The following is a 15,912-nucleotide window of genomic DNA, read 5'->3' as shown; positions in this document are numbered from 1 at the left end:
GTTGTTACATATCTCAGACACTTAGGAGAAATCAACAATATAAATTCCTAGCAGGAGAAATAAAAAGGAAGGAAACATTGCACAAACATCTGTTCAGTAAAAAAGGTCAGTAAAGCCAACCCTCGAAACACATAAATAAACTTTACCTACTGCAGAATTATCATATCAAAATCTGCAAAGATGAAACCCTTTTCTATATTAAAAGATGAAGCAGTATGTGTTCTGACCTGCTTTTAGCAAGTGAGAGCAAAACTGAGTTTAAGTGTTCAGTATTTCAGAGATGCATTTTAAAAGCTCTTGTAAATGTGAACCGGCCACATCAGATTAAGACTCGGTCTGAGTAGAAGACGCAGTTTAATGACAGGTGTAAATGGGATAAGAGTTGTGGCCCAGTTAGGCTACAGTCCTACATAAAGTACTGCTCAGATGAGTGTTGGTTTGTGTATGTTTGTGCTTGACTGCAGATGAGGTCGCAGACACAAAGATACAGTGATAAAGAAGTGAGAGACAGAAGCAGTCTCCTTACAAGCCGTGACTGGTTGAACATCATCGACTTTGGGGAGGAAATCAATCAGAGCTGGAGTGTGGCTTTATGCCCTTGGCGCTTAAATTTAACAGCCTTTGTCTTGCTCCGCCGCCGTCCCCCCGCCCCTCATTCTCCACGAGTGATTTTTGGTGCCCTGCTTATCAGCCCTCATTCCCCACCAACAAAAGAGGCGCCTGCCGGGAGACCTCCTGAATCCACATGACGAGCTCTCCGTGGAGCCGTCCACATCGTTATCAGAACCACCCGCAGCCCAGACGCTGTTCCAGACTGATTAAATTATAGCTGATACACGCCGCTTGCGCTAAGTGTGTGTTTGTGTATGGGCGTTGGGAGATACGAAGACATTCAGACGCATCTCATTTTACTGAGAATGAGTCTTTTGTCTGTTGTTATACTAGCAGGCAGACTACAGTGTTTGACAAAATGTGAGTGAACTGACAGTGATACTTGACAGGTAAAAAAATTACTTTTAGCAAATCTAGAGCTTAACAACTCGATTAACTCAGCTTTTTTGTCTTGTGTGTTCCTTTCAGTCTCACACAGAGACGATGAAACCATTCCATCTTTACAAAGGTGAAATAGTACACACACCTACAGGTGTCCACTTTGTACTTACACTTCAGATGTTTGTTGTCCTTTTAAAGACATTGTTAAAGCTGCAATGATCAATATTTTCATACTTTTTATATATTTACACACAGATCTAATGACTATGTGTAACCTGAAAGACGTGTAACCTGAGTTCTTGTAGAGCGCTATCACCTGTTACTAGAGGTGTCACGATTTTCGTTTCTAAAATCGGTTGAAGTTAGCCACCATAAAACATTTCTACCCACCAAATCAAATACAAAGTAGTCCAATTGGGTGGAAAGCCGTCCAATCAACATTGCCACCACAAAACAGTGACAGATAAAGTTAGCATGAAGCTGGTGAACATGGAGCATTTAACAGCAAAAGAGCTGGAAATTTCCACTAGGATTGGTGGAGACCAAAAGCAGAGCAAAAAGAAGACAAAATATCAGACTCATATTCACCAGGCGTCCAGAAATACAACCCCAAATGGACGCAAACGTTGCTCTACATTTGCTGGAAGTGTAAATAGGGAACTTTTAACTAGCTGTATCAGCTTGTAAGGCGTTATTCCAGTGTGTTGACAGCCTTTTCTTCTGCCACCAAAGTGGAAGTTTTTTGTTGTTGTTGTTGTTTTTTACATTATAGTGTTGTGGAATTGCTTCTCCTTAGGTTTAAATAAAGGAACATTTCTAGTAGGCTACCATATAGCACAACACAGGGTGATCATGTCAGTTTGGTTTCTTGGGGTTTCTGGAGACTTAGATTATGCCTGACAAGCTGTATGGAGCCTTACTATTTTATTAATGTTTTTGTTTTTACGTTTTAAAACAAGTCCCCATTAGCTTCGTTGGGGAGAATGCTGTTACACTGTTTTGCTGTGAAGCTCCAGAAATGTTTTATGGACTACAAAACTTCACACGATTTTCCATCGGCATACGGGTGAGAAGATAATGACTGAATTTTCATTTTTGGGTGAACTGTTCCACTTTAACCTGGAGGTCACTGTTTAATTTCACCTCCAGTGTGCTAGCATTCAACGGGTGCTGTGAATTGAGTAAAAACTCTGCCATCAGCGCCGAAATCTGAAATCTACTGTCCTTTCAAACCTGCTCCATCAGTCTGGGTTTTTTGAACACCTGCATCCATTCATTTTAACACTCCTAATGGCACACCACAATTTAAGAGGCTGTCAATAGAAAATAATTTCCAAAAAGCTCTTTCAGTTATTCAAGAACATCACTGTTTGTTCAGTCTTCTTTGTGCAGAGAATCATGTATTCACAGCAGATTGTCACTGCTGTGAATAAATGATTCTCCAAACAAAGTTGCGCCTGTGCATGAAATGGAATTTCTTTTCAGGTTACAACAGCCTGATAGTGAACACATTTTGTTGAATTATTGATCACTCTCTCATACAATTGAAGTGTTTTCTGCTGATGTAATGTGCTTGCTTTGTGCATCATTTAAGACAGAAAACACTGCTTGATACGAAAAAGCAAAATCAATGTTTACGCAGGAAAAATGTCACCTTGTAAAATATATATAAAATCAACTTCAGCCTTGTTAGCCAATAAAAGACTAATCAGTAATCAAGCATATCAGCCGAGCTGGTTCTTAAAGGTCAATCTAATCTAATCTAAGATTTATTCAAATGTTCATAATTCGACCTTTGGTCATCAGATACCTTTTCACCTGGACTTTCTATCAATAAAATACACAGCGTACACTGGAGTAGCAAAAGGTTGAATCAGATGTATGGTTCCCTGCATGGAGACATATCCACGTACCAGTGTGCCACTTCGGGTATGTAGAGATGTACCGATACAATAACCAGAAGGAAAAATTATCTCCATAACGAACTCAGATGATGGAGTCAAACGCTCTTGTACAAAACAAACTCCTGATGCAGGTGTAGATCATCACATATGTTACGACCTGCATCTACAATTCAAGCAGTCTTGAGGGAAATTGGTAGGGAAATATGAGGGAACATCGGCTTCACCTGCACATTACATTTTCAAATCCAATTTCAGAGCAGACTGATAAAACACGACCTGGAGGTGTAAAATACACCCTCTGTGTCCTGTCTGTATTATAGCTGCTTCCCTCAGGTCGTACAGCAGTTCAGGCCGCAACATGCTAAATCAAATGCAGAATGTCTTGTTTTTCCCCATGTGCAATAAACCTTCTCATTACTGACAGAAAATTCACTTCTTAACATCACACCGTGAACTGGAAAGACCTTAAAAAGGCTCTAGAGGAGAAGTCAGGGGATCACAAAGTCATTATTCATAGTCATTGTTCCATTAACAAGATGTTGAGATATTTCCCAGTTGACAGTGAAAATCTTTGACTTGCTAGTGTTGCTACATCAAAAGTCAGCGGTTCTCCAAAATCATGGGGAATCATACTTTGGCCACTATTAATATCTGTACCAAATGTCACTGCAATCCATCCGTTTCTTGGCTGTCCACACTGTTATTTGCAAGTGATCAGATCGGATTTCCGTGCCTAGACATCACCAACCTATCTGGCTTGGTTGCTGCAACAATGTAGGCGTCAGTCACTTCATGCGCTGGTGATGTGGCTTTCCAACAGGGAAGCATGAGAAAATGAGATCCAGCATCTCACTCTCAAAACAATCTGTAAAGTCACTGAGAGACAAAAATATTTCAGTGTGACGGTCCACAGTCTGTTGTTCTCTGTGTCGTCATCCATACCGCTCTGCTAGTAGCAGCATGGTTTCTGCTCAGCCGCTCTAATGAACTTCCATCACTCTGGATTTGAGTATGGTGTAGACCTACTCAAATTGGAAAGTGTCATGAGATGACTTTTGTTGTGAATTGGCGTTTTACGAATAAAGACTGATTGTGTGATTGACTGATTTAGTGCACTCAGTGTGTTTTGTGTGAAAGGTGACACAAAAGCTAGTGCTGCTTCGTAGTTCAACCTGCGAACCCTCTAAGATCTGGTTTGCTTTTTCCAGTGGAGAGAGCAACCGTAGAGTCACATAATTACGCCCCTGTAAATGCTGAAGATTTCCCAGCAACGCTATGGTGGGCTACGTCGGCTCTGGCATAAGCCATGAGCAACACTCGTTGCTCCTGACTTTGCATGCCTCCAGCATCCAAACATGTCTGGTCCTCTGACCACTGTTGCTTCAACTTGGCATCTATAGCAAAACTCTTTTGTTTACTCTCCCGTGGATAAGTAAGAACACATGCTACACTAACTCCCTGCCCCAGCCCCTGACGTAAGCAGTTCATTGTTCTAGACCAGCAAAGAGTTGGTGCCACCACTTTCCTGGACAAGAGCCAATTCTTTAGCTGTCGAAACCCAAAGAACTGGTTAGAGGATAGGCACTGACTCTGAACTGGCACTCGAAACACCTTGGTTGAAAAGGGGTATTTGAAATCCGGTGAGCGGCTAGAGCATCGAGACTGAGATGCATCTTTAGAAACCTGATTTGAATCGCTTTATAAACCAACGTCTGACTTGCAAAAATCCCTTTCAAAGTGTTTTTTTGCTGTCACGACCGCCTATAATCAATCTGGATACAATTTGTATATGCTGAAAAACAGATTTGGGCTGGCAGTCTAAATATAGCCCAACAGACTCGGTGCAAGCATTGCTAAAACATAATTGTGTGGAGATAAAACATTTTTCATTTCTCTTTTATTAATCATCTTGTGGCCACATCTCATCTTTATGTGCACAATGCAAGTGGCTGATTTAAAGACTCAGCAGCAACACAGAAAAACATTACTGATAATATTCCCTGCCATGTGCCCTGATAAATTCAGCTTTATATTTCTGAGCCAGTTAGCAAACTACCTTGCAAACACAGTACTGAATCATTGTATGCTATTAAATACCCACTTGGGCTGCAATCCTAGATTTCTGTGTTGCCTTCACCTCCTAAACACCTCTGGCGAGTCCATCACTACAAACTCAGTTTAGTAGACAACCATTATTGAGACCCACAGGACAGAATTTGAACGACGGATACCAAACAAAACTAAACCAAAAAGCCCTCTGGGATGGACAACGATGTCAAATTTCCTCAACCCCAAAACTGTAGCACGAAACCCCAGCTTTGGCTCTCCCCGTTGATGCTCTCAAATTGAGTGCGATCCATTAAGTTGTTTGATGTTCTGCTTGGAGTGAACGTTAGGTCGCTGGAAATGCGGCGAGAGAAACTCATCTGAAACTCTAAGTGTCTTCTCTGCCTTCAGGGGCCGCAAAGTTTTAAATGAGTGTGTCGAAAGTGAAGTCCTTGCTCGGCATCTCTGTTGCGAAAAAACTGCATCCTTTGTCCGGCTGATATGGGGCCAGCCACAAGCCGATTTCTCATTAAGGGCAATAGTCTGACCCAGAAATGCTGTCAGTGTGAATGTCTGCTCAGAGGATAAGCATAGTAAGTACGCTGGTTAAAAAAAAAATGTAGAAGTCATCTCATGTTCTTTCACATGAGAGACAAGCGTGAAAGATGAACAGTGTTTGTGCGCAAGAAGAGTTTGTGATTGTTTTAGTGTGCAAAATAAAGATAGTGTTACAAAAATAACTGTACTCTGTGCAAATAAAGTGTGCCTCTGAAAGATAAAGAAGCTGTAAATATTTTGTGAGAAAGAGTGACAACTATAAAGTTTGTGTATCACAAATAAAGCAAATACTATAAGAAACTATTAGAAAGAGAGGAAGCATGCAGGTTCTTATCTTCTCTTGAAGAACGGGCGAAAAAGTATCTCAAGAGGGAGGCTTAAACTTAAACTACACGCAGTAATTACTTAACTTGAGTCGCAGCCCTGGGGTTATTTCTCTCTCTTTCATATAATCCCCCCTCCCCTTCCTTTATTATCCCGGTGCTCAGTAGTCATCTTAATGTGCAATAAACAGCTAAATTGGCTCTTCTTCAGGTACTGGTTTTGTTTGGAAGTAGTAAATGAGAGGTACAGAGACGCCTTCAGAGACAGACAGCTCAGTCGCTGGGTAATGCTCCTGAGTGCAATTTACTGCTCAGCCTCTAAAAAAAAAAGAAAAACTTCAAGCATACACACTTGTGTCACACTTCCAAAGGCTCAAAGCCCAGAGCTGTATAAACACACACACACACACACATATATATCCACACTCAGGCACAACAAGGCTATGGGGTGCAGGGCTGGGTTGTTAAAACTTAGGCGTTGAAGGAAAAAGCCCCCCCTGGGTAGAGTGACATAATTGACTTCCCAAAGAAAGAAGAGAGCGAGCCTAAACACTCCCAACAAGTAAACTAGGCAAACTTCACAGCCGCTCTCTCTGCCACCGCTCAGATCAGCCGTACCAGACAGCCTGGAGAAAAGACAGCAGCTCTGCCAGCTAAGAAAAAGGCATCTGCTCCCATTTATTTTGTGTGTGTGTGTGTACGTATGTGTGTGCGTATGTGTCCGCCTGTCCAACCGCCCCCTCTCCCAGTGACGAGGTACCACTTCCTGGCCCGAACCCACTCAGCTGGCCGCCTTCCCATCTTTCTGCTGTGAGCGGCCTGCTTACTGCTGTGCCAACTGACGTCTAAAAAGGGGGACAAGAAATAGTTGTGGGGAAAGAGAGTTTATGTCTGCCTGTATGTGTGTGTGTGTGTGTGTGTGTGTGTGTGTGTGTGTGTGTGTGTGTGTGTGTGTGTGTGTGTGTGTGTGTGTGTGTGTGTGGTGTGTGTATTATGTGTGTTATATCCTTGAGGGAACAAGTTTGAGGGTTAGACATTCAGAGCAAGACCGTTTGGGTTTTGGTCATCTATTTTTAATGCAACAGTTTTTTAATGACTCCATGTCTGTTATCATTAGCAGGGACAGCAACTAAATTAAAGGCACGGTGAAAATATTGAGATGTGAAGGCAGATATATGGGAGTTTGGTTATCATAAAATAAAATACATTTTTAACCTAAAGTTAGGCTAAACGATTTAAGTGATATAATTGAGATATTTCAGACTAGACTAGGCTTTTTAATACTTTAAATCCTACATTGTTAACACCAATGTTTGCTAGCTAATCTTACCTTTACTGGCGTGTTATTGACACAAACTGTCCATCAGTGAGCAACCATTTGAATGAGCAAAACTCACTCATAAATAAATTGCTCATTAGTGCTACTAGTGGACAAAAATTCTAAAGGGTGCCTTTAAATTGTTATCTAGTGTTACAAATTAAAATTCTTTTGGTGGTCTAGATAAATATCAAACAAGATAGTTTGTGCAAAGTATTATCACAAACTTATTTCAATAAAAGAAATCTGATCAAACTATGCCGTTACTTGTTATTGAGGTCCTCACAGGGTTCAATTTTTTTAGTAAGATTATAGATGCATAAGTGATACTATATTTTAATATATGACATTCATTTACTAGATAATGCATTTCCTGTAGAGATGTTTTAAATTTTTTAACAAACAAAAGCAGAGGATGATCAGTGGGTGTCTAAACTCAGAGAAGGATTGATTTTAACAGTCCAATTGCTGTAGGTCATCTACTCGGCAACCATCTAGCTAATAAGGTAGGCTACTAACTGCTTGTCTGAAAATGATGTAGAGGAAGACTCACCACTGTTGGCGAATTTGAACTTCATTCAGTCTAAAAAAATATAGATGTTTTAATACATATCAATTCAAATACTTGAAGCAGCTTCAAACCTAATTTTCGGCACTATCTATACACAGGTACCGGTCGCTCTCACTCTCTCTTCTCTGCAACAATGAGTTCACACATACACACCAGGGTTTCCGCGAGTGTATTGCAAGACCAGTGGAATGCCGTGCCAAAGCATCGTGGAATTTTTAAATGTATTTTTATGAGTTTTTTTAAACTAAAATGTGTTATACAAGTAGCAAACTCTTCTGAGGACTAACTCGGTGCAGAGGTTGTGTGTTTAATGTTAGTAAGTGAGCAGTCGAGAGAGAGGGAAAGAAGAAGACAGTGGGTGTACGTTGAGTATGAGCTTTGCGGTAGTGTTATATCTATGAATGTAGCAGTGCAGTGAGTGTACAGTTCAGGCTGTTTGTCAGTGAATAAATACAGTTTTCTTTCCTGATCTCAGCATTGCAGCAGCAGAGTAAATGACTACCAAATGTGTGTTCTTGCTTATTATTATAGTCATGCTACCAATGATTGGTTTGTGATCTTTGGATTTGTCACCAAGTGGCGGTTCAGTAACAAGTGGCAGTTCAGTAACAAGTGGCAGTTCAGTAACAAGAAATCAATTTAACGGTTTACTCAGTGAAGTTCCTCTGCAGACCATTTAAGGCAGTGTGTGCATGCAAACATGCATGAGGATTGTTACATGTGTGCTCCCATCTCTACAGTCTGGGAGAGTGAGGATGTGGGTTGCTACGTGTCAATGTGTGGGTAAGGGTCTTACATTCTCGTGTTATTTTTGGCTGGGGTATGTGAGTACGGGTCCTGGCTGTGTATCTGAGTTTTATCTGTGAGTAACTCAGCAAGTGAGCAGCGGCTCGTTTTAGCCCACTCCCCTCTGCCGGAGTCTACGTCAGCTGAAATCTATCTATGGCGGCTCGCTCATCCTCTGCCACCCCCATACAAACCTGGGCTTGAGAAAAAAAACACGCACACACACATACATACACTTCCTTGGGGTGGGTGTTGCTCTACTATAAAAGTACAAAAACTAGGGAAGACACTAAAATAAGCAAATGACTGGCAGCGTCTTCCTCAAACAGCATCTGGTTTTGAAAATAAACAATAAACCTGAAAATTTCTGGTCTCAGTGAAGTGATTCCTATCAAAGTTAGTCGAGATTAAACAATCTGTCTCAAATAAGGTTTCAATTGACTCAACAGCAGTTGAGCCCTCCAGCTTGTTGCCGGTCAACGAGCAAGCCAACTGCCCCTCTCAAGATGTTACTGTTCGGTGTCAGATTTTATGTAAGGCTTACTGACTCCCAATCCACCCTGAGTGCGAATGAATTCCAAAGAATTGTGGGATACATAGCAACCGTTGCCAGTAGCCTCTTTCACTGAATGATGCTGACAGCTTCCAGCCCTCATTCATTGGCTAGCTGCTCCTTCAGTGGTATTTATAGCCGCTATTGATCGAGACAGATTTGGCCGAGAAGGAAAAGCAGCACTTGAGATTTAGCGGCGGACTATAGAATAGGCTTTGTGTGTCTGAGTGTTTTTGGTTGTGTGGGAAAGCACACTGTAGATCACAGTCACCTGCAGGGAGAGTTAGGCGTTATGAGGCCATTACTTGTTTCTTGTACAGTATGTCTCTATACCTCTCTTGCCATTTGAAGTCCATTAAATTGTTCCATGTGAACATGAAAATCATCACATATTAAAAAGCCCCGGCAGCCACTACACTGTCCTCGCAACAGTCCCCACACACTTAACTTGAGTCACTCAATCAATCCTAGCTGGTGGCTTGACTTGCTGTAGGAGGCTACGATGTGAACACAGACTTCCTGGGGTTTTCTGTTTAGACTGCTGAAGGATGACTAATCCTCTATTTAAAGGGCTCAGGGCTCGACTAAAGACTGCTGGCATATGGGCAATCAATTGTAGATGTGGAAGTGAGGCAATTCATTTTCAAGAAAACAGTAGGTGGTCACTTATTGGGATTAAAGTGCGCGTTTGTGTGACGCGAAGAGTGCGAAAGGGGAAAAGTTCTCTATGTTGTTCTGACATTTTTGCCACTGAATACTTTTAATCGTGAGCAAACTGAACTGGATGTGGAGACTGAATAGTAGATGCGGACCCCAATATTCCACAAATAATGAGAATAATAGCCCAATTAAAATAAAAATGCCTCATGTAAGCAGCTCAATCAGAAGAGACTGATCTGATCTGGCCCAATCTGAAGGAATTTTCAATCAGATGACACAATGTGGGTCATCTTGACAATTGTATTAACAAGCAGACAAATTAATGAATGAATTGAATTTTCTCAATAAAGTTAAATAAAATGTATTCTTCTTCTTCTTCTTCTTCTGTTATATTTCCTGCACATTAGACACCTCGCAGAGGGCGGAGCCATCTTGTGCATGTCAATAAAGTTATATTCTAATTAAAAGCTTTGGGGCATGTAAACACTCATCTTACCATATAACTTTATTTAGCTTCCATGTAAACAGTTAAGTTGGAGTCTGAAGAAATATGGTCCATGTAACCACAGCTGGTGATAGTTGCACAAATGTAACTCCCCTTCCTGTCTGGGGAAGAGGTTTGGGGCATGAGGCACAGCCCGGCACAGACCATAGCAACAAAGCAACTTTGATCCTGGACATGAACGTCCTCAGGGAAAACTTTTTGGTTTGAATTTGGAGCTACAAACGACAAATAGACGGAGAGAAGTCAAAAGTTCACAAACTTGCTCATCATCTTTGATAATACTGACATTCTGAGGTCAAACACAGGTGCAGCTAATAACCTTAATAACGCCTGTGTTCACCCGAGCCGTCGCTAATGTTATCAATCAGACCTGTGTATTTCCTGCCATCGCGAGCCAAAAAGCCTTATCTGACACAGGTCTATTCAAATGGCTTGGATGGCCAAGCAATTAAATCCACATTATGTAAAAAATGTTCTGCCCAAAAGCTCCAAACAGCCATTATAAAATCTGCAGGGGGTTGATAGGTTAATGATCAGTAACAATGACACAATCATTACAATGTCAAGTGATTCAAATTCTGGCCTTTTCTAAAACATTTTTCAGCAAAATTTCTCCCACCAGCCATGAAAAGAACAGCTGAACAGAAGAAGAAAGCTGTGTTACTGGACACAAGATATACTAACTCTGCACTAGATGCTTCTGCTGGTTTTTTGCCCTCAAAGCAGACACTTCTCCCATAATGACATTTAAAATGACTCAAGTTGCTTGAGAGCAAAACGGAAAACATGTTCTACATAACTTTTAATATTGTAATTTCTTTGCTGCAGAGACACACTGACAAAAGACAGTACAGTACAGAACTACATTTGAAAATGTCACACTTTAGCTTCTACAGGTGGAAATAGAAAAGTTAGTTTGGAGTTTCAAGGACAGAGGAGATACCATATTCACTCATCACAAGTGGATCAATTATTTTGTGCAGGACTTGTGAGATGTGGAAGCTTTGTTTGTCTTTGTTTTGTTATTTCAAGGGCAGTACATCCGTAAATTTTTAATTTAATGTTTTTTTCATTATCGATTGATCTTGCAGATGATCTTCTCAAAAAAAAAAAAAAAATCAATTAACCGCTTGGTTTATAAAATATCAACAACAAAATAAAAATGTGATAACTGCCTGTTGTAATTTCCAAGAGCCCAAGGTGAAATGGGGGACAAAGAAAATCAGAAAATCCCGACAATTGGGATGTTGGAAACAGTACAATTTGAGGATTTTTCCTTGATAATGTTTTAAAAGATGACAGAAATAATTTCCAATTATTTTTCTATTAATTACCCAATTGATTAATTGACTAGACGATTCAGCTCTAGTTACCAAGAGGTAAATCTATAATGTATAAGTCTGGGTTGATGGAAATCTCTGCTTTGTTACAACTCTTGCCTGTGTTAACAGCCTTTAGGATGGGTTAGTTTTTCCTTTAGAGGGTAACTCCATCAATATTACACAATGAAGTGTGTTTAAAGGTCTTACAGTAGTATGAAGCCTTTCATGGCTCCAAAGGAATCTGCATGTAATTTAATAAATTGCCTCCAGTGATGTCACTCAGTGGCTGAGTTGCATTGTGGGTTATGTAGCCACCAGGTTTTGAAACGGAAGAAGAAAGTGTGGAATAAAAAAGGTGATACCTCTGGTTCTTCTCTATCGACTCTGATCATTTGTTTTTAAACTGTCCATAATGAGTACAACAGTGTTATAGGAGTGCAATGCTGGACTAGTGGACAACTTTTCAAAATCTAGCACCTACATTACCCACAATGCAACCGTCACTGAGTGACATCATACATGCAGCTTCCTCTGGAGCCACAAACGGCTTTATACTACTTTATTTTTTCACACATGCAGTAGTGCTCCCCAATACCTGTAAACATACCTCATTGTATAAAATTGGTGGAGTTACCCTTTAAGAACTAGCTTGGCAAGGGCAGCTTTAATCTTCAATATTGCAAGCAGAAATGACAGTGTTAATGTTTGACACCCCAGCTGTGTCTCACCTGGCCAGTGCCTGGACCTTGGCTGTGTGTCTCTCCTCCAGCTCTGCCAGCTTCCTCTTCAGCAGATCAGTTTCCTGCCTCAGGCCTGCTGAGTGCTCCATCTCCCCATCCAGCAGGCATCGAAGAGACCTGTCCAACATGTCAAGTAGATCACGTGTTTGTATACAAAATACTCCCTAATCCTCTACTCTTAGTATAATGTAATTTTCATAAACAGCAGATTTGATAAACATTAGTAAGTTTCCTTATTTGCAGTAATAACCATCTGCCTGAATCACATTCATCTCTAAAATAAAACACTTAATCAACACACATCTGTGATTGCATCTCTATTATTTTAATGCCCAGAGTGCACATCATAGTTTATAGTATAATATTTCTGATTCATCACAAAGGTGTGCAAACATTATACTCTGTTTTTTGGTCATTACAAGAGAATTGTATTGTACTATGATCCACGATCCTTTTATGCAGCTGTTAAATGAGTGTAAATCACAGTCTCAGGTGGCTTATTGCTAAAAACAAAACACAACAAAACAGTTTCCTGCCCCCAAGTCAGCACAAAAACACATCTCATCCCAGGATAAAAAGAAAACAAGCTGACACAATTTATACAGAAAGGTCATTCAATATCTTCTTCCAGTGTGAGTGTGTGTATGTGTGTGTATTTGCGGGTTTGCGAGCAGCAGATAAGGAGAATATCTCCCACACGTACGTGTTTTGTTCTTCCAGTTCGTCCTTCCTGTTCATCATGGCTACGATAGCTTGACGAAGCTCCACTGCAGAGGAGAGAGACCAAAGTGAGATTTCTGCACTGAAACTACTTCAAACGGATGAAATACACACAGACACTACACACAGCAATATACATAAACTAATAACCGACAGTTTTCAAATGTAGAAATAACAGAATCCCACTTTCACGCCACACTTGCAGGATTAATGCTGCACTTTTGTTCCATCCTTAAGATGAACTGCTTTGATTAAATCAGGTTTTTACTTTTTTCTGCTGACAGAAGTTATACAGAATGATATCTATCTGACTCACAGAGAGCAGTTTTATTGCTAGAGTAAAACATACTTTTGTGGAAGCTACTATAAACCTCTGGAGAAAGAAACTAATCCAAGATTAATGCAGGGGAGGGAAACACTGGCTACCTTATGCATTAAACTATTTATCAAGAAAATATGAGACCAAACTCTGACTCTCAGTAATGTATTATCATGTAAGACAGCCAAATACACACCTACTGAATGTAAACAACAACAAAATTACTCATGAAAATAAAGGTGCCATTTGCAGAAGGTCTTTGCATCAAAAAACATCACAACAACACAGCAAGGCAAGAAAACCATCATCTTTACTGGTGGTTTTGGCTCATACATCTCAACACAAAAAGCAGCCATTTTTATTGTGTTACCACTCAGAGCCAAACTAGCCGAAGCCCTCCTTTAAATTCACTGATATATTCAGCTGATGTTTGCGTCCTTAATAAAATATTCTGGGCTGTCACCGTCACCCACCTCTGATATAATGGAGGTTCCTCCCTAACGACAGCAAAATAAAATATTAAACAATATCTCAAAATTGTTAATGCTACAAAGCTGTCACCTAACAACAGTTTCCAGAGTAATGGTTCTGGATATTTCTCCAGTGCTGTCATAGTTACAGAGCTCTGATTATAGAGATCAGCTGATTTGAAAATGCTGTTATGTCTACAAAAACTAAATCAAAACTGAGTCTCCAAGGATGACTTGTACAGTCATCTGGCAATTTAATAATATTTTTTGAAAATGTGCAGAATTCATGTCTGTATGGAGAGTTTTTGCATTGTATGATCAATTTTATGATGTTTTCCTCACTGAGAAGAATGAAATTATCGCTTTGTTCTCAAGGTGTGTTAAGAATTAGCTGCTTTATCCCAGATTCAATTTTAACTTTAAGGAAAGGTTAATGGCTTACCAAAGTTAATACAATATATCCTGAGGGGGGCATGAGTGTGGCAATCCAACTCATAGTTGTTTAGACATTTCACTTAATGACCTAATGGTGGAATCATGCGGTCAAGTCAAGGGATCACCAAAGTCCTGACTGTACAAATTTGCTATTATACATTTTACTGGGTAAGTGACCTGCAAGATGAAAAGCCTGTGGATCATCATATTAATTAGGATTCATCATCTGAATCATGATCATGAACGTCTGCATCAAATTTCATGGCAATCCATCTAACAGTTACAGTAATATATCAGTCTTGAGCCATACAACTATGGCTAAAAAGAGGCCAAGCCAAAAAACTGACACTTCCAGGATCAGGGCTACAGACCCTGGTGCACCTAACTTTTTTATTTAGGTGCACCCAATAACACATTTTAATTTAATTTCTTAACAAATGATTTATTAACAGGGATAAAGGTGCAGAAAAATGATAACAACAACATTTTTATACTTTTTTTTCCAGACCTGCTGAATATTAGGTGCCCCAGTGCAATCAAAAAGTTGGTTCTGCGCTGAAAACAAAAAATAGTAGGTTTTCCTTGAACTGAAGTTCAAAGTGGGTGTGTTATATCCTACAAGTCATTTTTGCAATGCCCTCTGTTGATGACACATCCTTAATTCTAATGGTTTTGCTGGTGGAAATGTGGGCTGGTTCACTACATAGAACCAAGGTTCCACGAATCTTAAAGGGAAACGCTTTCAAGAATTTGATGGATAAGGGCCCTGAGTGGGAAATAACATATAAATAATAGTGTTAAATAAAATTCTGCTTCGAGTTAGACTCAGGTATTATCTATTGAGGGCTACTTGAGCTCATCTGATAGTCATGTCCAGGAAAATGTGAATAGGAGTCAGACAAAACAAGTTATTTGTATATTTCAGTTTGCATTAGAGGAAATTGTAAAAAACTATTTCTGACTCATTTCAGACAGCAGCAACTTCATACTAAAATCCTCAGTATCCTTTCCACCCTTTAAGCACTTCAACTGTATCAGCTACAGCCAAAGTCTGCCAGCAGTCAGCTGCCAGCTGATGTTAATCTCCGTCCTGATGCGAAGATTTGGCAGATTTGGGCCGGGCTGTGAGGTGGTACAGTGACTCATCTCCATAGTTACGCTTGGAGGTGCACATGAAGGTTTTAAAGCCCCTAACTAGGCTGTTACCAGGATTTCCAAAAATAACAACCATGAGGAGTTAATCTACCCTGCACTTTGCATTCCACCATTAACACACACACACATACAAACACACGCAGAGACCACAACTCTATTCTCATAACTAATGTAGGGTGTCGATGTAGCCCCAGACACAAGTAGGTCTCCTCCAGCCCCGAGCTAAGAGCCAGTTTGGGGGAGGAGAAAGAGGAGAAAGAGGAGGAGGAGGTGAGGTGTGATGATGATGATGAGCACAACAGAGAGCCGAGGAGAAAAGAGGAAGTCTATTATCTCCATGGCTCCATTCTCCACATCAGCAGGCCAGGAATAAATATGACCTTTAGTCCGACCACGCGTTCACAGCAGGTGCCACAGACGAGCCATTAGGGACTTCAGTAGAGCCAGGCGGCCTTCTGTCCTCACAGGAGGACATGGACAAATTACAGCACGAGTGTGTGTATATATGTGTGGAAATACATATGTGCGCAACAT

General features: G+C 40.4%; 1 protein-coding gene across 2 annotated transcripts in view; it reads right to left on the bottom strand.

The window, feature by feature from the left end:
- snx29 (sorting nexin 29) overlaps positions 1-15,912 on the bottom strand; it is a 148,204-nt gene that overhangs the window by 115,963 nt on the left and 16,329 nt on the right. For both annotated transcript variants that reach the window (XM_073490286.1, XM_073490287.1), the window contains 2 exons: positions 12,983-13,046; positions 12,268-12,396 (listed from right to left, as the gene is read on the bottom strand). In XM_073490286.1, coding sequence (XP_073346387.1) covers positions 12,268-12,396; positions 12,983-13,046 — 193 coding nt within the window. The remainder of the gene's footprint in view (positions 1-12,267; positions 12,397-12,982; positions 13,047-15,912) is intronic.

This window comes from Pagrus major, chromosome 20 (genome assembly GCF_040436345.1).
Source record: "Pagrus major chromosome 20, Pma_NU_1.0".
NCBI classification, from domain to species: Eukaryota; Metazoa; Chordata; class Actinopteri; order Spariformes; family Sparidae; genus Pagrus; species Pagrus major.
This window is presented reverse-complemented; position numbering and strand designations above follow the sequence as displayed.